Source organism: Podarcis pityusensis (assembly GCF_964106645.2).
Source record: "Podarcis pityusensis genome assembly, chromosome: 2".
In the NCBI taxonomy this organism is placed as follows: domain Eukaryota; kingdom Metazoa; phylum Chordata; class Lepidosauria; order Squamata; family Lacertidae; genus Podarcis; species Podarcis pityusensis.
In genome coordinates, this window is record NC_138029.1 from 121,676,266 (window position 1) to 121,702,849 (window position 26,584).

The 26,584-nt window shown below is 50.2% G+C and overlaps 2 protein-coding genes across 5 annotated transcripts; both read right to left on the reverse strand.

Annotated features, from left to right (window-relative positions):
* Positions 1 to 3,020: 3,020 nt before the first annotated feature.
* Positions 3,021 to 12,503, reverse strand: LOC308469528 (uncharacterized protein). Of its 4 annotated transcripts, none has more exons than XM_080992120.1 (4): positions 12,097 to 12,503; positions 9,403 to 10,379; positions 6,907 to 7,042; positions 3,021 to 5,521 (listed from the first exon to the last, which is right to left on the reverse strand). In XM_080992120.1, the coding sequence occupies exons 2-4, from the start codon at positions 10,183 to 10,185 to the stop codon at positions 4,458 to 4,460; spliced, it is 1,983 nt and encodes a 660-aa protein (XP_080848246.1). In that variant the 5' UTR covers positions 10,186 to 10,379; positions 12,097 to 12,503; the 3' UTR covers positions 3,021 to 4,457. The 4 variants fall into 4 exon arrangements, with proteins under 4 accessions (XP_080848246.1, XP_080848247.1, XP_080848245.1 ...); XM_080992121.1 differs by lacking the exon at positions 12,097 to 12,503 and adding an exon at positions 11,880 to 11,911; XM_080992119.1 differs by lacking the exon at positions 12,097 to 12,503 and adding an exon at positions 11,521 to 11,905.
* Positions 12,504 to 15,785: 3,282 nt separating this feature from the next.
* Positions 15,786 to 26,339, reverse strand: LOC308469508 (uncharacterized protein). The gene is made up of 4 exons (XM_080992072.1): positions 25,838 to 26,339; positions 23,124 to 24,121; positions 21,519 to 21,645; positions 15,786 to 20,787 (listed from the first exon to the last, which is right to left on the reverse strand). The coding sequence occupies exons 2-4, from the start codon at positions 23,913 to 23,915 to the stop codon at positions 19,685 to 19,687; spliced, it is 2,022 nt and encodes a 673-aa protein (XP_080848198.1). The 5' UTR covers positions 23,916 to 24,121; positions 25,838 to 26,339; the 3' UTR covers positions 15,786 to 19,684.
* Positions 26,340 to 26,584: the final 245 nt, after the last annotated feature.

A 26,584-nucleotide genomic window follows, 5' to 3' on the forward strand; every position in this document is an offset into this window, starting at 1 on the left:
TGGGGGACAAGGAGAATGGAAAGGAATTGGAAACTGTCATGGCTTCCCCGCAAAGAATTCTGGGAAGTGTTGTGCATTAGGGGTGGTCAGACCTGTTAGGGGAAACTCCTATTCTCTCTCCTAGAGCTATAATTCTCAGAGTGGTTTAACGGTCATTCCCTCTCCCCAGGGGATTCTGGGAATTGTAGTTCTGTGAGGGGTGCCAATGGCAGGGCCTGAAGTCTGACCGCCTCATTAATGCCCTGTGATGTTGCCGAAATGGCGAGGTTTTTGTGTGTACGTGTACGGAACAAACTACAGACGCCCGTTAACCAATTCAAAGGCCTTTATTCAAAGGAGATCCAGAAGACACACAAAAAAAGCATTTAGAAATAAAAGGGAAGTCTCTAAACACAGGGCCACAATCCTGTTTGGAACCAGGGGCACATTGGCAAATCTAAGGCGCTGAGGGCGTCACGAAAAGGCCCATTTTACAGGAGACGGTCATCAGAATGTCCCCCTTCAAGCAAATCATATCCCCAAAGCAAAAGACAAAAAAGAAGGAAACACCCCCAGAAACAACCAAAACCCATAAAAACTAACATTGGGAGGAGCTGGAGGCTAGGTTAGTGCCCTGAGGGGCTGTCTGAGTGTCCCGTGATGCTTGTGAAGAAGAAGAAGAAGAAGAAGAAGAGTTTGGATTTGATATCCCACTTTATCACTTCCTGAAGGAGTCTCAAAGCGGCTAACATTCTTCTTTCCCTTCCTCCCCCACAACAAACCCTCTGTGAGGTGAGTGGGGCTGAGGGACTTCAAAGAAGTGTGACTGGCCCAAGGTCACCCAGCAGCTGCATGTGGAGGAGCGGAGACGCGAACCCGGTTCACCAGATTACAAGTCTACCGCTCTTAACCACTACACCCCACTGGCATATGTGGGCATATGGTTGGGGACCCCCAGATCTAAAACATTACCCATGTCTTATAAATAACAGTAACAGGCGGGCCTGTATCGTTGGCCCTCTCCTCACAAACATATCAAGTGCGCATGTGTGGACATCGCTGCTGACCAATGGCTACTTGCCACAGCAGCTACGGCCACCTCCAGAGCTGGGAGAAAGTGTGCTTCTGAATGCTGGAAACCACAAGAAGGGAGAGTGTTGCTGTTGTGCTCTGGGGTCTGGCTCGCAGCGTTTCCCATCAGGGGAATCTGTCTGGCCCCTGTGAGAACAGGATTTTGGACGGGCCTCTGGGCTGATCCAGCAGCCGGTGTCTTCCTATGTTCTTACTTGTGTGTAAACAGGAAGGCGTTTGCACTCCTAAGGCTGCAACCCGAACGCCCCACCTTACCCGGGAGTTAGCCCCACTGAGTCCAACAGGCCTTACTTCCAAGCAGACATAGGATTGGGCTGGGATCTTTCAGATCCAAGCCTTCCTTGGGTCTGCCCCCTTTTCGACTTTATCACAAGGACGCAGGAAGCTTACACTGAGCCAAACCACTGGTGAATCGAGCTCAGTGTTGTCTAAACTCACTAGAAGGATTTCAGAGATGACAGTCCCAGTTCTAGCTAGAGATGCTGGAGAAGGCCTTGGGGTCTTCTGTGGCCAAGGCCGATGCTCTAATCCAGCCTTTCTCAACCTTGGGTCCCCAGATGATTTTGGCCTACAACTCCCATTATCCCTAGCTAGCAAGGCCAGAGTTCAGGGATGACGGGAGTTGTATTCCAGCAACATCTGGGGACCCAAGGTTGAGAAACACTGCAAGGCAAGAGCTGCAGAAGTATCTGCGGCAGTGGGGAGGGGCTACCTGTGATTGGATCTCCCCTCTCTGAGGTGGGAGCTTACTCTCCTTATGAGGAACGGTTGAAGGATCTGGGTATGTTTAGCTTGCAAAAGCGGAGACTGGAGATATGATAGCCATATTCAAATATCTCAAGAGCTGTCACATGGAACACACTTGTTTTCTTCTCCTGCTCTGGAGGGCAGGACTCGAACCCATGGCTTCAAGTTGCAAGAAAGGAGATTCCGACTAAACATTAGGAAGAACATCAGGAAGAGCTATTTGACAGTGGAAGAGCCTCCCTTGGTCAGTGGTGGACTCTCATTCCTTGGTGGTTTATAAGCAGAGGTTGGGTGGCCACCTGTCATGGACGCTTTAGCTGAGATTCCCGCATTGCAGCGGGTTGGACTAGATGACCCTCGGGTCCCTTCGAACTCTACGATTCTCTGTCTTGGGTGTGGGAGATGTGATGCATTCCACAGTCTCCCAGCAATCGGAAGGCTGCAATTAATATGATTGAGTAAGATTTCTCTAATGGGATAATGGCCCAAATATTATAATTATTATTAGGCACCTTTCTCTAACCATTGCAGCAGCAGGCTGATGGCAAGACCCCAGAATTTGAAAGGAGGAGCAGGCACGTCCCGCTCAAGGTTGTGGTACAAATGGCACAGCGATGAGCCAAAATACGTAGAAACAAGTTTTGAAAAAGAGGGCCGTTTCAAGTATACGTCTGACCGCTAGCCAGTGCACGTGCATAAATGAGACCCATCAGTGTGCACACAGGGTATTAAAGAAAAACAAAAAACCAGGGGCTGTGGTGAGGAGGAGAGTATGGAGCATCAAGGTGTCTCCCTCAGCCGCCAGGACTCCGCAAGGAAACGGCAAAGGCAGAAGGGAGGAAGATGGAAGCAGGCAGAGGCAGAAGAAAAAGGCTGGGATGGATCTGCAGCTTCTGCCGACATCTGTCTCAGGAAGCAGCACAGACAGAAGCTGCAATTTCATTCCAGTCTTTTTCTTCTGCCTGTGTCTCCTGTCTTGAGCTCCACTCACCCCGTTTTGCTCACATCTGGTGAGCAACATCTCCTTCTTTGGAGCAGGAAGATGAAGACACTTTAATCCATTTTGGTCTGGGTTAGCGCGATCTCTGGTTAAAGGTAAAGATCATGAAAACTGACTGTATCTTTGTACGCACCTGGTTATCGCTAAAGCAAAAATTTGGTGTTTTTGTCTTATTTTTAAAGTAAAGTTTAGTTGTTAATAAAAAAAAAGTTTAGTTTCTTTCGTTTGTTTGATAAATACAAACAATGTCCTTTATGACTGAGTATGAGTCTGTATTCAATAAACGTTCATCTTAAAATAAATCTTTGGGTGCCCACCGTAACAAAATGTGCTGCACATGGTTATGTGTATATCCTTCAATTCACTGTAACGCATAGCTTAATAACATGAACACGGAGAACCCGTCTTGCACATTCATGATAATTTGTGAACCTTGTGCTATCAGGGAAGCCCCACACAATACCGCTTTCAATACTGATTGCGTTTGCAAAGGTCACTGAGAACTACTGCTTTATTTCCCATCAATGCGTATCCTGTAATTTCCTGCTGATGCACAGTGATAAGAATATTTTACAGTACACTCCCACAACGAAACACCAGGGTTGTATTTAACCACGTTCTAGGCGCATAGAAATGAGCAAACCTAAGATAGTTGTGTCCATTAAGCTCAGTAGGACAAGCATGGGCTTTGAGCCCTACTCAGAGTAGAGCCACTGGAGTTAATTAACCTAGTTAATTAATTTCAGTGGATCTACTCAAGAGTAGGAGTTGGCCGACTACAACCCAATGTTTGGAGGGGCCATAAATCGGTTGGGTTTCTCCTAGCAACTTCACCAGCAGTTGTCGGAGTCGAGAAGTAACTGCAGATTATCTTCTCCTAGATCAGCCTTTCTCAACCTGTGGGTCCCCAGATGTTGAACTACAACTCCCATCTGTTAGTTTCTGTTTTGCCACTGTGCAGCTGCTTGGAGTCACAGGACTCTGTTTACATTCCAGAGACCTTCCAGGCTGTTGGAAGTCTCACGGGAGACGGATGTGACGTTGGTGGTTTCCTGTTCCTTTGTTGTTCAGTTGCTCTCTGCTTTCATAGAGAGAGGATGTTTCTTTGCTGTCTGCGTAGTAAGAAATAAAGCATAGCAGGTAGCCATTAATCTCATCACTTCGGCGTGCTGTTTTGGATTCTCTGCTGAATGTGCCTGAGGCCTCATCAAAGGCCTCATCAAATTATCATCGGAGGATGAGCTTTATCAGCTCGGTCAAACGGAGATTCCAACACCATCACCCCTAGCTAGCAAGGCCAGAGCTAAGGGATGATGGGAGTTGTAGTCCAACAACATCTGGGGACCCACAGGTTGAGAACCTCTGTCCTAGATGAAAGCAGGCAAATTATTTCCCTCCCCCCGAAAATGATTTCTGGTTTGTTTGTTTTTGTAGAAAACCGGTCCCCTGTAGCATCCAGCTACGGTTTACCATTTTCCAGCACCACTGCAGTTCAACTAATAAATACCGGTAACCTTGCCGCCATGCAACCAAAGTCAGGAGGGAAATGCCACTGCAGACTGCAGGCAAACCACATTGCTATGGGGGCAACCATAGCCACCTTGAGACTCAAGGCAACATGGGGCGGAGTCTGGGCTCTTTACAGGGCTTTGCTGGGCGGAGGCTCCTCCCGGAGTCCGAGCGTGTTCAGAGCTTCTCTCGTGTGGATCTTCTGGTGCCGGACGAGGACGGCGCGGTGAGAGAAGCTCTTGCCGCAGGTGGCGCACTGGTGGGGCCTCTCGCCCGTGTGGACCTTCTGGTGGCGGATGAGGACGGCCCGGTCGCAGAAACACTTGCCGCACGTGGCACACTTGAACGGCTTTTCTCCCGTGTGGATCCTCTGGTGGACCATGAGGATCTGCCGCTGGCTGAAGCTCTTCCCGCACTCGGAGCAGGTGTAGGGCCTCTCCCCGGTGTGGACGCGGTGGTGCTTGACCAGCTGCGAGGACGTGTTGAAGGACTTGTCGCAGTCGGGGCACTTGAAGGGCTTCTCCCCCGTGTGTGAGCCCTCGTGGATCATGAGGCTGGAACTGCGGCTGAAGGCCTCGCCGCACCGCGAGCACTTGTAGGCCTTCTCCCTGGTGTGGACCTTCTGGTGGTTGAGGAGCTGGGTCTTGCGGCTGAAGCTCTTGCCGCACTCGGGGCAGCTGAAGGGCTTCTCCCCCACGTGGATGCGGTAGTGGCGCGTGAGGTCCGAGCTGACGGTGAAGCGCTTCCCGCACTGCGAGCAGCTGTAAGGCCTCTCGCCCGTGTGCGTCCTCTCGTGCGCCACCAGGGTGGACTTCAAGCTGAAGCACTTCCCGCAGTCCTGGCACATGAACGGCTTCTCGCCCGTGTGAGTCCTCTGGTGCGCGACGAGCACCGTGGTCCGGCTGAAGCTTCTCCCGCACATGCCACACACCTTCTCCCCCCGACTCCTGCGCCTCCTCTTGACGACGACTGCTTGGCCCCGTTCCCCGCTCTCTCCTAAACAGGGGGGGAACACATCCCCTCTGGGCGCCAGGGAGTTTTTCCGCCCTTTTTCTGATCCCTTGCGGCTCGCAGAGGCTTCTCCCCCTTCTTGGGGCCAGGAGAGACCTCCCCACGAGGCTCCACAGAGTTTGACCAGCTCAGTATTTTCAAGGTGTGTCTTCTCCTCTTTGCCCTTGGTGATCCACCCATCACCTGCCAGGAATACAGAGAATTTATTCATTTAAGCAGTGCTTTTTTCTGGGGGGGGACGACGCAGGGGTATGCATACCCCAAAACATATTGTGAATCTAAGTTTGGCCCCATTGAGGGGCAGTATTTTAATATGAGTAGGAAAATGAGAGTACAGTCATACCTCATGTTACGCTAGCTTAAGGTTGTGCGTTTTCAGGTTGCGTACCGTGGGGACCCGGAAGTACCAAAAAGGGTTACTTCCGGGTTTTGCCACTTGCGCATGTGCAGATGCATAAAATGACGTCAGCGCATGCGCGGAAACTGCGAATCGCGACCCGCATGTGCGCAGACGCGGGTTGCGTTCTTTTCAGGTTGCGAACGGGCCTCTGGAACGGATCCTGTTCGCAACCAGAGGTACCACTGTACCCCTAAACATTTCTTTTTTAGAAAAAAAAACTACATTAAAGTGATTTATATGCCACGCCTTATTTCAAAGAAATCTCTAAGCGGTTGACATCATAGATACAAAAAAAAAAGCCACCCCAATTTTTTTTAAAATCCCCATTTCAGAGCAGAACAGAACAATTAAATACAAATGAATAGATTTAATTCCCCAGATGTGGAACGCCCTCACTAGTGAGGTGAGCCTGTCTCCTTCAGTATTAACTTCCAGGAGGAATTTGAACACACTTCTCTTTTCCCAGGCGTTGGGCGGCTGCAGAATACTGTTCCCGGCAACCTGGAGATCACTGGACAGGAGGAGGTTTTTAATTGTAATTATTAACTTTGGAACATTTTAAACTGCAACTGCTTTTCAGTGTTTTTAATCGTTATTTGTTTCTGGAATGGTTCGATCTGTTTTAAAATATTTCTGTGCTATGCTTGTGTTTCTAAATCGTATTATGTGTTTGCTGCCCTTTGTAGAGGAAGGGTGGAATATTAATTCAGTTAACAACATCTAAACTAACAACAACAACCCTCTTCAACATCTAAACTAAGACATCCCCTTTTAAACATATAAAATAAAACAAGTAACATATGGGGACCATAATAACCACTAGCAAATCCAATGGCAGCTGCTGCCCATTGCGGCTGATACGGTGGAATGCAGGGAGCCCAACAGCAGGTGGTGCCACCCTCGCAGTGGTTCTCAACCTGTGGGTCCCCAGATGTTGTTGGACTATAACTCCCATCATCCCTGAGCTCTGGCCTTGCTAGCTAGGGGTGATGGGAGTTGTAGTTCAACGACATCTAGGGACCCACAGGTTGAGAAAGGCTGGCTTAGAGGGCCATATTTGGCCCCGAGCTTCAGGTTCCCATGTATTGTGAATCCCAAACGCTGGGTAGAAGAAGTCACAGGAGACAAAAGCCACCTAAGGAAGATGGGACCATAAAGAGAAACCCACCTCCCAGTCTAGGGAAGCTGGTATCGGCACCGCCCTCCTGCTTGACCGTGGAGCAGAGTGGCGTCTCCTCGAGGGCGGGCAGAGGCGACTCAGCCGCAGGGAAGTTCAAACCCACCTCCTGGATCAGCGCCGGACCCTGAAACGAGAGCAGCAAGGATCTTCTTGAGGACAAAGGGATTTGGAGAGGGAGAAAGTGGTGGTCTCCATTATCTAGCCAATCCTGCTTGTGGAATGCTCTCCCCAAGGAAGCTTCCCAGTGAGTGTAGAGGTCAGGGGTGGTGAACTATGATCTGGGAGACCAGGGTTCAAATCCCTGCCCGGCCATGAAGTGTGCTGGGTGAGCCCCAGTAGGCCTCTAAGTTTGAAGTATCACCATCCAGCTTTCAATAAAACACAGCTTCCCCCAAAAGAATCCCTGGCCACCAGGGGTATTGCGTATATAGTTTTCACTCAGGTCCACGTCAGTTAATTTAGGCGGGAAACCCTGGGCTGTTGTTGTTACAACGTGGACAGCCAGCTGCCTATAAAAGCAGGCCGGCTGAGCTGTTCAGTTCAATTCCAGCTTACTTATAAAGAGCGACTTGCAGAAATCTCTGTGCCGTCTGATATGTCCACCCACTACTTAATACTGGCAACAAAGGTGGGATAGGATGGACATCAGAGCACAGCCAGATTAGGACACTCACTGAGTGGAATCACTGAAGAGAACCCAATTCAGAGCTGACCGTTCTGGCTAGAGCACTGTGTTCCATCCATCACCCACCACGTCGGCATTGGAACATAGCTGTCAACGTTTCCCTTTTTTTAAGGGAAGGTCCCTTATTCCGAATAGGATTCCTTGCAAGAAAAGGGAAAAGTTGACAGTTCTGCATCGGAACCATGGCTTCACTCGTGCCTCTACTGCCGTTTGCCCCAGCCTCTGAATCATGGGACTCCTACCTCGCTCAGTTCGACTGCTACCTCCAAGCCAACGAGCTGACGGAAGGGTCAGAGGAGCGGAAGCGGGGCCTATTCCTCAGCCTCTGCAGGCCCGAGGTGTTTGAGACAGCCCGAGCATTGGTCGCGCCACTAGCAGTCCAGGCAGTGCTGTGGGACATGCTAAAAGAGAAGCTTAAAAACCCCAACATGACAGGGGTCTCTCAGCAACCTCCGGAGCTCCCAGGATCCTTAGGGGGAAGTCATGACTACCAATTATTTTCCGGGCCCAATTCCAAGTGCTGGTTTTGACCTATAAAGCCTTAAAACGGCTCAGGACCGCAATACCTCAAGGACCGCCTCTTTCCGTATGAACCTACCTGGACCCTGAGATCATCTTATGAGGCCCTTCTTCGTGTGCCTCCTCCTCTAGAGGTCCGGAAGGTGGCAACGCGAGAACAGGGCCTTCTCTGCAGTGGCTCCCCGTCTGTGGAACGCTTTCCCCAGGGAAGTTCGCCCGGCGCCTTCATTACACACCTTTAGGCGCCAGGCAAAAACGGTCCTTTTTAACCAGGCCTTTGGTTGATCTGTTTGATATCCTATACCCTTTAAAATGTTGCTCTTTGGGGGGGGGGGTTGTTATTGGGTTTTTTATTTTATTCTGATTATATATGTTGTGATCTTTTCTGTGAGCCGCCCTGAGACCTCTGAGTATAGGGCGATATATAAATTCAAACTAACCACAATTACCTTGAATTTCTGCTTAACCCTCAAGAAAGAAGGGCATTTTCGCTGGCCGGGTTTAATTCAAATCCATCAAACCTCCTTTGGGGAAGGTTCTCAGGAAGGGTGGAAGGAGAAAGAACTTGCTCATGTGAAGACCACCTGGTGGAAACCCTTACACACATGGCTCTCAATTGTAAACTATATGCTGATCTCCGCCAGCAATTTCTAGATCAACTCTGTATCCCCAAATGGAAACCAGAGTCGTAGGTCATACATTTTTTATTGCTGGGGAATGATCAGGAGCTCACCAAGTTAGTGGCTAAATATTTCTATTTGTTTTTTTGTCGTCGAAATACACTGCAGACGTCTGATTTCCCTGGAGACCAGGAGATGTGACGATAGACTGCTCTGCCTCCTTTCTTTTAGCAAATGTTTTGTGCCACTGGGGAAGTGGTAATTCTGTATTGATTTGTTTTGTATAATAATAATAATAATAATAATAATAATAATAATTTGTATGTTTGTATGTGATGCCAATAAAAGGTTTGATGATGATGAAATAATAATAATAATAATAATAATAATAATAATAATAATAATAATAATTGCTCAAGCAATCTGGGAACTGTAGCTCTGTGAGGGTAACAAGGGATACCTACAAACTCTCGGCAACTTCAAGAGCTCCCAGGATCCTTTGGGGGAAGTCATGACTGTGGAACAATATTGCTTCAAATGTGGAGTGTGGATGGGGGCCTTTCAGCCTGGCCCAACTTCAGGGCTCTCGTTGTGGCCAACGTATGAGGTCTTCACAACTCTCTCAAAACATCCTTGAGAAGCGACCCTAAACGTTCTCACCTCCCGTTCCGTTTCGGCCGCCTCCCGCCGTCTGAGTAAAAAGCCTTCGGCCAGGGCCACCGCCTGGTCACAAGTCTGAGGGCAGCCATCTTTGACCCAGCCCTGAAGCTCCGTGGGCAAGATGGCCAGGAACTGCTCCAGGATCACCAGCTCCAGGATCTGCTCCTTGGAGTGCCTCTCCGGCTTCAGCCACCGGTGGCACAGGTACCAGAGGCGACTACAGGCCTCGCGGGGACCTTCGGCCTCCTGGTAGCGGAACTCCCGAAAGAGCGTCTGCTGCACATCCATGGCGACCGAATCGTCTCCCAGGAGATCCTCTGTCGCTTTCCAACAATCCTCCGTCTTGACAGCGGCAATCTTTGTGGCGTCCCTTGGAGCTTCTCTGCCAAGGCCCGACAGCCTGCCAGACCTCCGGCAAGCGCTCGCCACTCCCTCAAAGGTGGCCAGGAAAGTTTTGGGATCGTCCCGAGGCAGAGACCCCAGCAAGGGAGGGTTTCCCCATCCCAAGCAAGGGAATCGTGTTCCTTTCACGTCTTCCAGATGTTTCCATGGCTTCCCGCCTGACTCGCCCATGACCAGTTCCGGGGCCTCCCTTTTCAGGAAATCCTGGTCGTTCCCAGCCTTGGCTTCGTGAGAGGATCTTCCTGATCTCTCCACTGCCGCTGTGGGATCGTGGCCTGTTCGGCTGCTCTCTTCCCGGTGCTCCTTGGCCTGGATCTCCCGCTGGAGCAGAGATCGGAAGTAGAGATCAACGCTTGGCGTTCTTCCCTTCTCGGCCGCCATTTTGGATCTTCAGCTCAGCATGGCGGCCTTGGGGGTAAATGTCTATTTAACGGGAAAAGCCACCCCAAAAGGATCTGCTCAGGCATGCGCCAGGCCCACAGGAAGCCTGGGGCATTTCTTTGTGGTGGTGGAGAACAGGGATCTCTCGACAAAATGCAGTGTTTCACAAGAAGAGCTGGGGAGGAGGGCTTCCCCTGAGAAAGAGACAGAGATTTAAAAAGACAAGGATGTAAGAGTATAGAGATGAAGTTTCGAACTTTGCCATCTTGGTTGCTCAAAACAACAACAACTCATCTTCCCTCCCCATCCCTTTTTCCTTTCGTGTTGTCTTTTAGAGTGTTAGCCGGACAGTGGGGGCTGTTCAGCTGGTTTGCTAATTTGATCCACAAGGTGCTCTGGAAAACTTTTGGATGCAGAGCAGGGGGAAATGCTTTAAACAAACAAACAAACAAACAATTTAGTGTACTTTCCCAGCTGACACAGCTACAACAATATATTAATGGAATCCTAGAAGAACATAGCCTCAAAAGATTCCATCAATGGTGTCTCTGAAAATTTTTACACATCACTTGGGAAGACAGGTGAACTAATATCAGTGTACTGGAAGAAGCAAAGATCCCCAGTGTTGAAGCAATGATTCTTCAACATCAACTTCGCTGGACCAGTCATGTTGTACGGATGCCTGATGGTCATCTTCCAAAGCAACTACTCTATTCCGAACTTAAAAATGGAAAGCATAATGCTGGTGGTAAACAAAAGAGGTTGAAAGACTGTCTCAAGGCAAATCTTAAAAAATGTAGTATAAACACTGACAACTGGGAAACACTGGCCTGCGAGCGCTCCAGTTGGAGAACAGCCTTTACCAAAAATGTCATGGGCTTTGAAGTCGCTCAAACTCAGGATGAAAGGGAGAAACGTGCTAAGAGGAAGGCACGCTTGGCAAACCCTCACCGTGATCAGCTCCCGCCCGGAAACCAATGTCCCCACTGTGCAAGGAAGTGTGGATCCAGTCACTTATGGACTCACTGCTAAAGCCTTGTTTATGGAAGACAATCTTACTCAGCTACAAGTGATCGCCAAAGAAGAAGACTGTTTACACCCCACAAGAAACTAAAAGCAGTGTAAGCAAATAGGATAGAAGCTGTGCTATACCAAGTCACACTATTGGTCTATGTAGCTCAGCGCTGCGTACACGGACTGGCAGCAGCTCTCTGGGCTTTCAGACAGGAGATTCCTGCATTGCAGGGGGTTGGACTAGATGACCCTCGGGTCCCTTCCAGCACTACAACTCTGATTATAATGTCTTAAAGGGAAGCCCTCCTCCCCACAACTCACTTTCTCCCCTCCTGTTGTTTGCTATTCCAAAGTCTGCTGCATTGCAGTGGGTTGGACTAGATGACCCGGGGGTCCCATTCCAACTCAACCCTTCCCGTAAAATTAAAAGCAGGCATCCTAAAAAGCAGGTCGCAGGCGGACAGGGTAGTTCAGTGGTTCTCTGCTTGATGCACGAATTCAGGGAGCTGCCTTCTTATCAAGTCCGACCAGGAGTCCAGTGATGCTGAGCACAGGTTGGCAGCAGCTCTCCAGGATTACAGACAAGATGCATTCCCAGCGCTACCTAGAGAAACGGAGGATTGAATCCGGACTCCCCAGGACCTCTCCAGCTCACTATCCTTTCCCTAAACGTTACTGACCCATCCAGAGCATTGACACCCCTTTGAGAGCCCCGGATTCTCCTGCAAATCGGTCTCAGAGACCTGCGGCACCGGCAAGCTGCATCTGCCAAGAAAAAAACCCCTCTCCTGCGCATTCACACGCGCACGCATGCAAGTCTTGCGCGGGGTGGGGGGCGCACGCCACCAGCTCCTTGCAGCCCCACCAGGCGGGTGCACGGGCGCCTCGCCCCCTTACCACCGCCGGTTCCCCGGAGCCAAGCAGAGAAACAGCAGCAGCAGCAGCGGGGGAAAAAGGGCCGGTCTCTCTGCAACTCTCGCCCACAAAAGAGGGAGGAAGAGGAAAGGACTTTCGGAGCCGGAGAGCGCGCGCGCGCGCGCGCGCAAACCCCCCTCTCCCTTTCCCAGCGATGACTCCTCCGGCTCCAGTCTGGGAAGAACAACCTCGCTCGCCCGTTTAACCCTTCCCTGGACCTTAAAAAAGACACACCCCCAGCAAATAAATAAATAAAGGAAGAAATGAACAAAGGCGAGACAGTGCCATCCGTCTCCAGCTGCTGCTGGTCTTTGGTTTCCCTGGCAGGGCGCCTGGGAGCGCACAGCAACTGGGTTGGGTTTTTTTTGTGGGGTGGGGTTGGAGAGGCAGAAATGTGACAGGTGCGGCTCTGTGCATGCACTGGAGAGGGTGGGGGTGCAAGGATGAGGAATGCGGAGGGTCTTTTTCCGGGGAGGGGGTGACTTTGCATGGAAAGGCAGGGCTCGGCGCTTGCAATGCGCACAGCGGCAAAAAATGGGCGGAAGCGCAGCAAGAGCGCGTTGCCAACTTTCTCGCCCCGGCGGGGCTCTTGTGCCCTATGGGGAGGGAGCGCAGGATAAAGCAGGGGTAGCGAGAGGGAGGAGTTTTCCCTCCCCACCCCTTGTCTAACCTACATCTCTCTCCCTGCTTTCTTTTCCCTTCATCCTCAAGGTGTTTTATTCATTACTATTAATTTGTTTATCCCCCGGTGTGTGTGTTTGTGTCTCAGTTGAGCTGGAACCTGGATCCAAAGGTACGACGAACGGAGAAGCCAAAACTTTTGTGGCTGTAATAATAATAATATAACACCCCCAAATAATAATAATAATAATAATAATAATAATAATAATAATAATAAATTTATTTATACCCTGCCCATCTGTAGTTATGTGGGGGGGTTTATATGTTGTAAACTGCCTTGAGCATAGTTTTAACTTTGGAAAGACGGCATACAAATAAAATGATTGATTGAGTGAAACACCACTCTCTTCGCTATTCACTGCCTGTTTCGTAGAATCTTAAGAGCTAGAAGGGACCCCAAGGTCATCTAGCCCAACCCCCCGCAATGCAGGAATCTCGGTTAAAGCATCCATGACGGATGGCCACCCAGCCACTGCGTAAAAGCCTCCAAGGAAGCAGAGCCCACAACCTCCCAAGGGGGACTATTCCACTGCCAAACAGCTCTTACTGTCAGAAAGTTCTTCCTGGTGTTTATCTTCTTCCTTGTAGCTTGAAGCCATAGGTTCGAATCCCACACTCCAGAGCAGGAGAAAACAAGCTTGTTCCCTCTTCCATGTGACAGCCCTTGAGATATTTGAAGATGGGTATAGGGACGCGGGTGGCGCTGTGGGTTAAACCACAGAGCCTAGGACTTGCCAATCAGAAGGTCGGCGGTTCGAATCCCTGCGACGGGGTGAGCTCCCGTTGCTCGGTCCCTGCTCCTGCCAACCTAGCAGTTCGAAAGCACGTCAAAGTGCAAGTAGATAAATAGGTACCGCTCCGGCGGGAAGGTAAACGGTGTTTCTGTGTGCTGCTGTGGTTTGCCAGAAGCGGCTTAGTCATGCTGGCCACATGACCCGGAAGCTGTACAGTATAGCGAGATGAGCGCCGCAACCTCAGAGTCGGCCACGACTGGACCTAATGGTCAGGGGTCCCTTTACCTTTATCCCATCTCCTCTCATTTCCTCTCACACATGCACAATCTTCCACCCATCATCTGCGTCTCTCGAACTTATATGCTGAGCCCGCTAGGATCTCTCACTTCCTTTATGTGATGAAGCAGACACTAGTCTCTGTTAGCCGATGCTGCAATAAATGGGTTAGCATTAGCCGTTCAAGTGTCGCAGGACACTTTGCTGAGCATAATAATAATGATAATTTATTACTTACACCCCGCCCATCTGGCTGGGTTTCCCCAGCCACTCTGGGCGGCTTCCAACAGGATATTAAAAACACAATAAAAGATCAAACATTAAAAACTTCCCTAAACAGGGCTGCCTTCAGATATCTTCTAAAAGCCAGATAGTTGTTTATTTCTGAACGATGAGGCTGAACGATGGGGATGGAGACACTCCTTCAGGTATACAGGACCGAGGCCATTTAGTTGATCTCTGATTTTTTTAAAATGGATTTACGAATGTATGATTGTTGAAAGTCAGTCTTTTTTTTTAATGAACAGCACTACGTATATAGATTTTTTAAAAAATACAGATATATAAAAACCAGCCTTTGATTTTTCCAAGCATGGCTCCCACCCATCTTTCCTGGTTTGGGGCAGAAGCTGCGTTCCCTATCTGAAGAAAAATGCTCTGCATATGTTTTTTTGTTTGTTTGCACAGAGAGAAAGTGGGGAGCATTAATCTCTGCAGGACAGCATTCTGCACATGCTCAAAGACCGTCTGCCTATAGATCTTCTTCCCCCCAGAAAGGAGGGAAACGATTCTGCCGCTTAAAAAAAAAAAGCAGTCTGCACAGGCTGTGGGATACTACGTGCAGCCCCAAGAAAGGGAGAAAAGTAGCAGTTCCCCATCTGGAGAAAGGCGCTCTGTTGGAAAAGGTTTGTAGGTTATATGAAGAATCACTGCAAGCAGGTTAAAACGTTAGCAGGTTTATATTTGTTTGTTTGTACCCCGCCCATCTGGCTGGGTTTCCCCAGCCACTCTGGGCAGAGTCCAACAAAGATTAAAAATACTTAAAAATGTCACACATTAAAAATTTCCCTGAACAGGGCTGCCTTCAGATGTCTTCTAAAAGTCAGGTAGTTGTTTATCTCTTTGACAGCTGATGGGAGGCTGTTCCACAGGGCAGGTGCCACTACCGAGACGGCCCTCTGCCTGGTTCCCTGTAACTTGGCTTCTTGCAGTGAGGAACCACCAGAAGGCCCTTGGCGCTGGACCTCAGTGTCCGGGCAGAACAATGGGAGTGGAGATGCTCCTTCAGGTATACTGGACTGAGGCTGTTTAGGGCTTGAAAGGTCAGCACCAACACTTTAAATTGTGCTCGGAAACGTATTGGGAGCCAATGTAGGTCTTTCAGGACCAGTCTCGGCAGCCACTCCCAGTCACCAGTCTAGCTGCCGCATTCTGGAATAGTTGCAGTTTCTGGGTCCCCTTCAAAGGTAGCCCTAAGTGGAATGCATTGCAGCAGTCCAAGCAGGAGATAACCAGAACATGCACCACTCTGGCCAGACAGTCCACAGGCAGGTAGGGCCTCAGCCTGCGTACCAGATGGAGCTGGTAGACAGCTGCCCTGGACACAGAATTGACCTGCGCTTCCATGGACAGCTGTGAGTCCAAAATGACTCCCAGGCTGCGCACCTGGTCCTTCAGGGGCACAGTTACCCCATTCAGGACCAGGGAGTCCCCCACACCTGCCCACCCTCTGTCCGCCAAAAACAGTACTTCTGTCTTGTCAGGAATCAACCTCAATCTGTTAGCCACCATCCATCCTCCAACTGCCTCCAGACACTCCAGACCGCAATAGGTCTCCACCCAGAGCGCCGGACCCAACAGAGAACTTGACTGCTTCCGCAGGTGGAAATCAGGCACCAGAGCAGAACTGGAAGGGGCGTTCAGCACCTCAGTCCCAGCATTAAACAAAGAGGAGACAAAGGAAAACCTCTCAGAGACGGGTCCAGTTATTAGGCACTTCTTACGTTTTTCTTTAATCAGTTTCTATCATATACAATACCCTCTCTTACTGTTATAACGAGGACAGGATGTCGTCAAGTCTCCGGAGTCAGAAATTGAGAGAACTGCACCCCCAAAGAACAATTCAATGAAGAACTGTTTCCTCCCCCATCCCACCCCAAGAAAAAAATAATCTACCCACTACTAGTCAATGCACATGCAGATAACTCCAACAGACTCCTCGCTGCTTCAACCGTCTATCTATATGCGTCATCCGTTCAACCGAATGCATAGCTTCAAAGACGAGGACTCTCAGAGAGGCGGGTTCGCTGGCATCCCATAAATGCGGAAGTTTTCGATTGCCAAGCCAAGAGCTTTTATAGCAAGGAGGTGCACACAAACCATTTTGGGTGGCCCTTCAGATGATGGACTCCAGATTATCCCATTTTGGAACTGCCTGCTGGGAGTTCAAATCCAGAAAATTCCTTTGGTGGGATTTAATCTTTTTCCCCAAGGAACTCCTGTGTGGGGTCCGCCATTTTGGAGACGGCTTGTTGGGCCTCTTTTGGCCTGTTCACCATTCGCAGCAAGTCAGTCTTGATGCAACGTTCAGAGAGGTTTTGTTATTTCCAGTTTTTGGCATTCGGGCTTCTGTGTTATTACAGAATGGCTCAGGATAGTTTGAGGAGGTATGGAGTGGGGATCACCTCACAAGTCCCCACAGTGGAAGCTCGGTGCAAGGACTTCTGCTTGCGCAACAGGAGTTCCCTTCCCTCCACACACCCCAAAACTGACGGGGTGTGTTTGTGTCAGAGCAGCATGTGGCAGGAGGAGAGGCGGGGAATCATTCCGACTGGCAAAATGGAATTCTTGAACGATGAGAAGAGTGCAACAACCCTCCCGTAGTACAACGTAGCAATAAGTCATTGGTTCCGTTAGCCTAAGGATTTCTGCTGGTGCAACAAAACTCCTGCCCTCCTCCTCTTCCCATGCACCCCTTAAATCTGTTCTGGAGTTCCCTCCCCCTGGGCAACCCTCAAAAGCAGATTTAGGAAGCTTGTGGGACAGAAAGTGTGGGATAACCAGCCACATATAATCAACATGCCTAAGTCTAATTAGTGCATGAAGGGGTTAAGACCATAGAGTAAGCTGTCCTGCCAGGCTTAGCTGACCTGGGGAGGATATAGGGAATCAAGACTATTGTTCACCTACCTGAGAAGCTCAGCATGTGAAAAGGCTACAGCTGGTTCTTGCAGCTCAACCGCATGGCTTTCACAAGCCACTCTCGAGTTCCTATACCAGACAAATGCCAATGACTCTGCCACCAGCTCAACTACATGAATCTGACCTTTGGAGAATTGGTAACTAAACCAATTTTTAACTTACCCAGTGTGTACATTTTCCTATGCTGGGGAAAGAGGGAAACTTTGGAAAGAAACTTTACAAAGGGGATGTTTTGGAACTCCGTTGGAAGGGCATATTTTTAAGATTCTCTCACCAAAGAGTACTTGTCCCTAACTTGGATCTTGGCATCCAGGAAGTTCCATTGTGCAAATGTAAATCCTCGTGCTGCCAGAACGAGGGTGCTGGATTCCACCCCCGATTCACAGCAGCTGCCCTCAGCCTCTCACCCACCAGGGGCTGCCGGACTACGACTCCTAGCCAACGAGGCCATTGCGGTCCAAAACCTCTAGTGGGCAAGAGGCCGGGGTTGCAAGAAGGAGGCAGGATTAGACCTTCTTATTCAGACTGTAGACACAGATGAAGCTGACCCCAGGCGGTCAGGGCAAACTGTACTTTTAGCACTGGTTTTAAACATGATTTTATGTATTTTACGTTCTGCTTTTAACCTGCTTGTTTTTATTTGAAGTTAATTATGCCTGTTTTAAACGCTGCAAGCCACCTTAAGTTTGGGAGAAAAGCAGGATAAGAATACATTAGATCACCATCATAATAGAAATAATAATAATGGTAATAATAATAATAATAATAATAATAATAATAATACAGTGGCACCTCGGTTTTAGAACGCCTCCGTAGTTGAACATTTCAGAACTTGAACGCCGAAAACCTGGAAGATAAACGCCTCTGTTTTTGAGGCTTCCGCTTTCGGTTTTGGAATGTTTCGGAACTCGAACGGACTTCCGGAATTGATTAAGTTTGAAAACCGAGGTACCACTGTAATAATAATTCACTTTGGCAGGGTCAGCCAACATGGCAGTTCAAGTCCTACCAGCCTGAGCGGCCACAGTTGCGAATGGTCAGCATTAACGGGCACTGGAGACCGATAGCACCCTAAGAGCCAAGTGTTCCCCATTCTTAATTTTACCCCACAGAAGCTTACAGTGGTGTGTGGGTACCTTGGGGGGGGCAGTCCATGGTGTCCAGCCAGGTGGGAGTGGGCTGAATGTGTGTTCTTCCCCTACTCAGAGGCGAAGGCATGGAAACCTGCCACCAAAGCCTCATAGAGGGGTTTGCCATGGGGTCATACTAGCCTTTACTCCCCTCATCGCTGAGTGCCAGCCATGCTGATGAGCACTGGGAGGACAAAACATCTGGAAGACGCCAGGTTGCGGAAGACGATATGTGTGCATGCAGCTACAGACTACCGTGGGGTTAATCTGGAATGGCAAAGCTGCAGCATTCTAAACTGCAGGTGTGGAGGAACCGTGGTTTGAACCAGAAATGGGGGGAGTTGTGGGCCGTCAGATTTAATGGGAAATGCATGGTTACCCGACCTATTGGGGGGCGGGGAGGCGAGTCTCCGTGAGCTTTAGGCTCGCAAGCATCCCCTTTTAAGTTCTGGAGATGAGAAGCATCCACTTCTGTTCTGGAACAAAAGCAAAAGATCTCTGCTTGGGGAAACCGTGGTTTGCTTGTTTATATCAGGAATGGGGGGAAGCTGTGGCTCTCTGGCTGCATCTCCCATCATCCCTGACTGTGCAGGCTGAGAAGGATGGGCGATGGAGGACAGCAACATTTGGAAGGAACCACTTTGACTACAGCCAGAGGAAACCAGCTAGAACAGTCTACGCTAAAAACTGGAGAGAGGAATCCCAAGAACAACGGCTGCAGAAGCGGATGGAATTTGCAGGACTGGCTAATATGACGGCCGAAATAAGGAACCAGGATGACCATCGGATAAGGGACGAGTGGGAAACTTTCAAGCTGGGGTAACTTTATGAGCAACTATAACGAAAAGGGGGGAAATTTGGGTGGGTGAAGTACCTGATATGGAGCGAAACAAGGTACAGTTGTACCTTGGTTTGTGAACGCCTTGCGATTTGAATGTTGTGGCTCCCAAACACCGCAAACCCGGAAGTGAATGTTCCTGTTTGCGAACGTTTTTGGAAGCTGAACGTCTGACGCGGCTTCTGATTGAGTACCAGGAAGCTCCTGCAGCCAACCTTGGTTTCCGAACCGTTTCGGGAATCAAACGGACTCCCGGAACAGATTAAGTTCGACAACCAAGGTACCGCTGTATATCTAGAATGCCTCAGAGCGCTGGGTTGGGAAGTCTGTAAATACTGTATGATGGAAAAAATGCGATGTATAAATTGGATATTGGAAAATGCATAAAAAATAAATAAATGAATGGCAATGCCCATCAAAAAAGAAAAAAGGGGGGAAAATATGGCCCTCTAAGATGTGACTTGACTACATCTCCTGCCTTCTCTGATCAGCACTGATGGGAGATGGAGTCCAACAAAATCTGGAAGGCACCATCCGGGTTACTCATAGCACAGGGATGGGGAACCATTACCCAGGTCCTTGGCTGTGTTGCCCAGGGCTGATGCGAGCCTGGCAACACCTGAGAGGACCCCACAGCTCCCAGCCCCCCTGGAGTACATGGTCGTCTGCATGGCGTCTCTCCCAAGGCATTTGGCAATGCTCCTGAGCTTTTACAAGGCTCCCTCGGGCGGCGGCGGCGGCTCCGACCGCTGCTTCTGCTCCTCCTCCTCCTGCAGCCGCAGCATGTTCAAGGCTTCCCGCATGTGGATCTTCTGGTGCTTGACCAGGACGGTGCGGTGGGTGAACCGTTTGCCGCAGGTGGCGCACTGGTGGGGCCTCTCGCCCGTGTGGACCTTCTGGTGCCGGATGTGGACGGCGCGGTCGGAAAAGCACTTGCCGCACGTGGCGCACTTGAAGGGCTTCTCGCCCGTGTGGGTCCTCTGGTGGACCATGAGGATCTGCCATTGGCTGAAGCTCTTCCCGCACTCGGCGCACGTGTAGGGCCTCTCCCCGGTGTGGACGCGGTGGTGCTTGACCAGCTGCGAGGACGTGTTGAAGGACTTGTCGCAGTCGGGGCACTTGAAGGGCTTCTCCCCCGTGTGTGAGCCCTCGTGCTTCTTGAGGCTGGAGCCGCGGCTGAAGCCCTCGCCGCACTGAGCGCACTTGAACGGCTTCTCCCGGACGTGCACCTTCTGGTGGTTGTGGAGCTGCGACTTCTGGGCGAAGCTCTTGCCGCACTCGGAGCAGCCGAACAGCTCCTTCTCGATGTGGACGCGGTAGTGGCGCGTCAGCACCGAGCTGACGGTGAAGCTCTTCCCGCACTGGTCGCAGGTGTAGGGCCTCTCGCCCGTGTGCGTCCTCTCGTGCGCCACCAGCGTCGACTTGAAGCTGAAGCACTTCCCGCAGCTCTGGCACATGAACGGCTTCTCGCCCGTGTGCGTCCGCTGGTGCGCCGCCAGCACGGTGCTCCGGCTGAAGGTCTTCCCGCACACGCCGCACGTCTTCTTCCCTCGACTGCGCCGCCGCCTCTTGACGACGACTGCTTGGCTCTGGCCTCCTCCGTCCCCGACGCAAGGGGCGCTCTCGGAAGCCCTCTGCTCTTGGCGTTTCTCCTTGCTCCTTTGCGGGCCGTCGTTGCCGTGACTCACGGAAGCTTCGCCATCCTCTTGGGACCAAGGGATCCTGTCCCACGAGGACCCGCAGATCTTTGCCGGCTCGGGATCCTGCAGAGGGGAATTGTCTTGCGCTGTCTCGATCACCCACCCGTCGTCACCTGCAGGGACAGACGGGAGAAGCTGAGAAGCTACGCAAGGACGTCTAGGGGCCCTGACCGGGCCAATGGTCCATCTCATCATATGAAACGTATGTTTACGCAATGTGCAACGCTTACAAATTTTGGGAGAAAAATACTAGGATGTGTAACTACCATATTGGCCAGAATATAAGCCGTACCTGAATATAAGCCACACCTTTAAAATTCAAAGGGGGGGGGGGGAGAGGGGAAAAAGGCAATTCCTGAATATAAGCTACTCCCTTAAAATTCTGCTGGCATTCACACCCATTCCATTTTGCCGTGTGTCTGTTTCAGCAGCAATATCCCAAAAAAGGCAAATTCTGTAAGGTAGGGAATTTAAGCGGCTTATATCCGGGCCAATATGGTACTACCCTGGGAGACAAATTATCCTAAACCACGTACAGTCAAACCTCGGTTGTCAAAGGTAATCCGTTCCAGAAGCCTGTTCAGCTTCCGAAACATTCAACAACTGAGGCGTGGCTTCCTGACATTCAGAAGACATCTGAAGGCAGCCCTGTTCAGGGAAGTTTTTAATGTATGACATCTTAGTGTAATTTTGGTCTTTGTGGAAGCCGCCCAGAGTGGCTGGGGAAACCCAGCCAGATGGGCGGGGTACAAATAAATTATTATTATTATTATTATTATTATTATTATTATTATTAGTTGCAAGAGCTTCCTGCACTCAAGAGGAAACCACACAGAGCCCTTACCCTCCGAATCAGTGTCACCGTTTCCTTCTTGCTTGACCTCGGAGCGAAGTGCTTTCTCCCTGGGGATAGCTGGGGGCGGCTCAGCCGTGTGGAAGTTCAAAGCTACCTCCTGGATTAACGCCGGCCTCTGAAACACAGCGGGGGGTGGGGGGTGGAATCAAAATAGGAAAATGTATGCATGTATGAATATCTCTGTCTACCAGCTCCATCTATATCCAGGGTCAGCAAACTTTTTCAGCAGGGGGCCGGTCCACTGTCCCTCAGACCTTGTGGGGGGCCGGACTATATTTTGAAAAAAAATGTGAATGAATTCCTATGCCCACAAATAACCCAGAGATGCATTTGAAATAAAAGCACACATTCTACTCATGTAAAAACACGCTGATTCCCGGACCATCCGCAGACCGGATTTAGAAGGCGATTGGGCCGGATCCGGCCCCCGGGCCTTAGTTTGCCTACCCACGATATATATATGAGGGGCTTATGTTTAGTTCACAAAATTTATACGTTGCTTGACAGTAAAAACAAACCTCAAAGCAGTTTATGGGAAAGATAAAAAGAATAAAACTGTCCATAAGAAGAATTAGCCACACCCCAGCCTTGGTTTTGCTAACCATTTCTGATGAAGGTAACGTTAATTTGGGATGGAAAGAGCTAATCACCTTCCTTTTTTTAGCTGCTAGACAACTTACTGCTCAAAACTGGAAGTCCCTGCATCTAGAATGACCATAGTAGAAACAAAAAAGGATGGACATTAGCGCTCTCTGAAAATTTAACTACGGAAGTCAAGGGATGAGCCGGAAAAGGAGAAGAGGATAGCTTCAGAGTGACATGGCACCCATATTAAATATGCAATGGTCTATCACTCCCAGTGGCACCATCCAGACTCGCACTTGACACTTGGGGACAATTTTATTCCATAAGGGATCTGTATTTGGTGGGTGGGGAATACGAAGGGGGCAATGTTGGCTGGGGGGGGGGGTGTTGTTATTTCATGTTATTTTAAAAAGTCAATGAAATACACTGAAAAAGAGGAATAAGGAATAATAGCAATAATTTAAGGCTTTCGGAAAGTCAAAATAACAGATCAAAACTCTCATCAACCATTCTATAAATTTGGGCAGGTCTGGCTAAACAAAAATGTGCTGAGCAGGTGTTGAAAAGAGTGCAAGGAAGGGAACCTGCCTGATATCATAGAATCATAGAATCATAGAATCATAGAATCATAGAGTTGGAAGAGACCACAAGGGCCATCAAGTCTAACCCCCTGCCAAGCAGGATCAAGACAGATCAGCCAGAGAATGTACAAAACGCAGTTGTGAATTAATGCACATTCTCAAGCCGTGTTGGAGATTGTGCACAATGACCGGAGAATGTACAACATCAAGCTGACGTATGCACGTTCGCCAAGGCTTGTTGGAGATGATGTATGCTGGCTGAGAGACGTGCCCAATGTCCTCTTTGGGTTTTGTGCACATTCTCCAAGAGGTCTGGAGAATGTGCACAACGACTGGCTGTTATGCAGATTGGCCACTTGACTTCCGTTCCACACGAAAAACGAAATGGAAGCGGCCCCCTGGGACCGCTTCAAGAAAGCGCTCTCACCTCCCGCTCCAGACGCCTATTTTCTTGCCGCCTGGGCACAAAGTCCTCTGCCAGGGCCACCGCCTGGTCACATGTCTGGGGGCAACTGGCCTTGACCCAGCTCTGCAGCTCTGAGGGAAGGATGGCTAGGAACTGCTCCAGGATCACCAGCTCCAGGATCTGCTCCTTGGAGTGCCTCTCCGGCTTCAGCCACCGGTGGCACAGGTACCAGAGGCGACTACAGGCCTCGCGGGGACCTTCGGCCTCCTGGTAGCGGAACTCCCGGAACAGAGTCCTCTGCACGTCCATAGCGGCCAAATCTTCTCTGAGGAGATCCTCCCTCGCCTTCCTCTCATCCTCCATCTTGGGGGTCCTGCAATCCCCCTGGCTTTCCCTCCTGAGATCCGGCAGGCCTCTGAACTTCCGGTAGGCCTCAGCCGCTCCTTCCAAGGAGGCCAAGCAAGACTTGGAGTTCTCCCATGGCTCAGATTCCAGTCGCTCGGGGTCCGCCCACCCCACGTTGCGGGACTTGGAGGCGGCCCGAGGGTCCAGGTATTTCAACCGCCTCTCTCCCGGCTCGTTCGTCATCTTCTCTGGGATCTCCTTCTTCGTGGGGCCTCGGTCATTCCCGGCCTCGAGTTCAGGAGACGCTCGAGTGACTCCCTCCAACGCCTCGCCAGGCTCGGGGCCAGTTTGGCGCAGCTTTTCCTCCGGCTGGTTCCCGCTTCCGGACACTGACTGCTCCATGGGGACCCGGTCCCGGAAGTCTGTGTTCTGAGTTTGTCCTTTCTCCGGGACCATTTTGTGTCTCATGATGAATTCTGGAACAGCGGCCGCCCGGGTCACACTCTCGCGGTCTTGGTTTTGATCAGGGACGCCAGAATGCAAATACACGAAAGTATGCAGGACAGACGGACACAGCTTGAATTATCCACCCATTCTCTGGCTCCTCCAACAAGAGGCTTAGGGCATGTTTAGGCAACACGGCTGTTTCACCGCTGGAGTTGAGGGGGCTTTTCCTGGGAGGTGAGGAAAAGGGGGAAAAAGATGCAGAGAGATGAGAAAGTGAAGAACTGGAAAGATACATGATTACAGTAGCCAAGTTATACTTATGGCGGCGAGACTTTTACATGCACAAAGACTGAAAGACTCGCCAGTACCAACAATGGAGGAACGGTTACTAAAATTATTCGAGGTGGCGAAATTGACACGTTTGATCAGAGAAAAGTTGTGATTAACATTTACTAAAGATTGGAAACCTCTCGTAAGACTTTTTGGGTGAAAAAGATAATGAAATAATGACATTTGGGTTCGAAGTATGAAGGTATAATGATGATAATAATAATAATAATAATTTATTTATACCCCGCCCATCTGGCTGGGTTTCCCCAGCCACTCTGGGCAGCTTCCAACAGAATATTAAAATACAATAATCTATTAAACATTAAAAGTTTCCCTAACTAGGGCTGCCTTTAGATGTCTTCTAAAAGTCTGGTAGTTGTTTTTCTCTTTGATATCTGGTGGGAGGGCGTTCCACAGGGTGGGTGCCACTACCGAGAAGGCCCTCTGCCTGGTTCCCTGTAACTTGGCTTCTCGCAGCGAGGGAACCGCCAGAAGGCCCTCGGCGCTGGACCTCAGTGTCTGGGCAGAACGATGGGGGTGAAGACGCTCCTTCAGGTATACTGATTTATAGAAAGTCCAGTGGTACCTCGGGTCAAGTACTTAATTCATTCTGGAGGTCTGTTCTTAACCTGAAACTCTTCTTAACCTGAAGCACCACTTTAGCTAATTGGGCCACCTCCTGCTGCTGCGCCGCCGCTGCACAATTTCTGTTCTCATCCTGAAGCAAAGTTCTTAACCCGAGGTAATATTTCTGGGTTAGTGGAGTCTGTAACCTGAAGCATACGTAACCCGAGGTACCACTGTAGCTGTGCTGGATGTTATTTTGGAGTGGACAAATCGAATAATGTTTCTATATAGCTGACAGACAAAGAATTGGAAGTTCTTAAGTTTCTTAACTCCCCCTCTTTCTTTTAACAGCCCCCCTCTTTTATCTATTCCCCCCCTCTCTTTCTCCCCCATTTCCTTTTATTCTTCTCTCAATCTATGTTTTCATTTTACCTAGCGCAACATTTTACTTGACAAAAAAAGATACCTGAGAATAGTGGGGCTCGAACCCCCAACCCTGAGACTAAGAGTCTTGTGCTTTTGCTAACTGAGCTACATTTCACCCAAAGATCAGGTTGCTGGGCTGGGCTGGGGGGCGGCGATGGGCACCCACAGTAAGTTTTCCAGGGGGGCGGGGAGGTGCAAAGGAAAACAATGAAAGGCTAGCTTCTCTCTCACACACAAAATACCCAGGAAGAATAAGCACTTATACAGTTGGGCAAGGCTTTCCAGCGTCGCAGTGGGTTGGACTAGATGACCCTGGGGGTCCCTTGCAACTCTACAACTCTCTCCTTCCTTGGAGGTTTTCAAGCAGAGGTTGGCTGGCCACCTGCCATGGATGCTTGAGCTGAGATTCCTGCATTGCAAGGGGGTTGGGCTGGATGATCCCTGGGGGTCCCTTGCAACTCTCCAAAGCTAGGTGCTCAGCCACAGCCGCTCCCCACCGAGCCTTTGCCCTTCTCCTGTCCCCGCCAGCCCAGCCACTCATGCGCACTGGGGGCTGCACCCAGCCTGCTCTTTTTCCCCTTTTCTTTTTCTGCAAGGTGCAATGGAAGGAGCTGCTTTACCTGCTCCCGCGAGCGCAGGGGCGCCTGGTTGCAAAAGGGCGCGCGGGAGGCCAAGCTGCCCGGACGCGTCGCCTCCTCCTGCTGCGGCTGCTGCAGCTGCTCCGCCACAAAAGGCGAGGAAGAGGAAATGATGGCCTCCCCCAAGGCTCCCGATGGCTTTCCCCGTCCACTCTGGGAAAGGCAGCCTCGGTCTGCTTAACCCTTCCGTGCAAAGACAAGAAAGCTCGACAGCTGCTTGCTTGCTTGCTCGCTCTGCAAGGCTGCAGCCTTCGCCCCGTTTGCCTGGAAGAAAAGAGCTGCTCTCAGATCAAGGCAGCTGCAACCCCTTTTGGAGAGGGGCTGGGATTGGGCTGTCAGGCTGCAATCCGCAGGGTCAGGAGAGTGCAGCGAGGCTGCAGTCTGCACGGTGAGGGTCGTACTCTAAAACTGCAAGAGAGCCAGTGTGGTGTAGTGGTTAAGAGCGGTAGACTCATAATCTGGGGAACTCGTAATCTGGGAATCTGAAAACAGCTAAATTTGGTAGGAGGGGGGAAAAGGTAGAAAACAGCTATTCTGGCCAGTGGTGGATTTATGGCCTGCGGGACCCTGCGTGTGACATGTCTTTCGGGGGGGGGGGAGCTTATTTGTTCACCAAATAAGTGTGACTATGTCAAAATTAGGGGTGTGCTGGTTGTTGGCACCCGTCTGTCTTGAGAGACAATGGATGATGCGGTAATTCTATCTAGAACCCCCATTGGACTCAAAAGA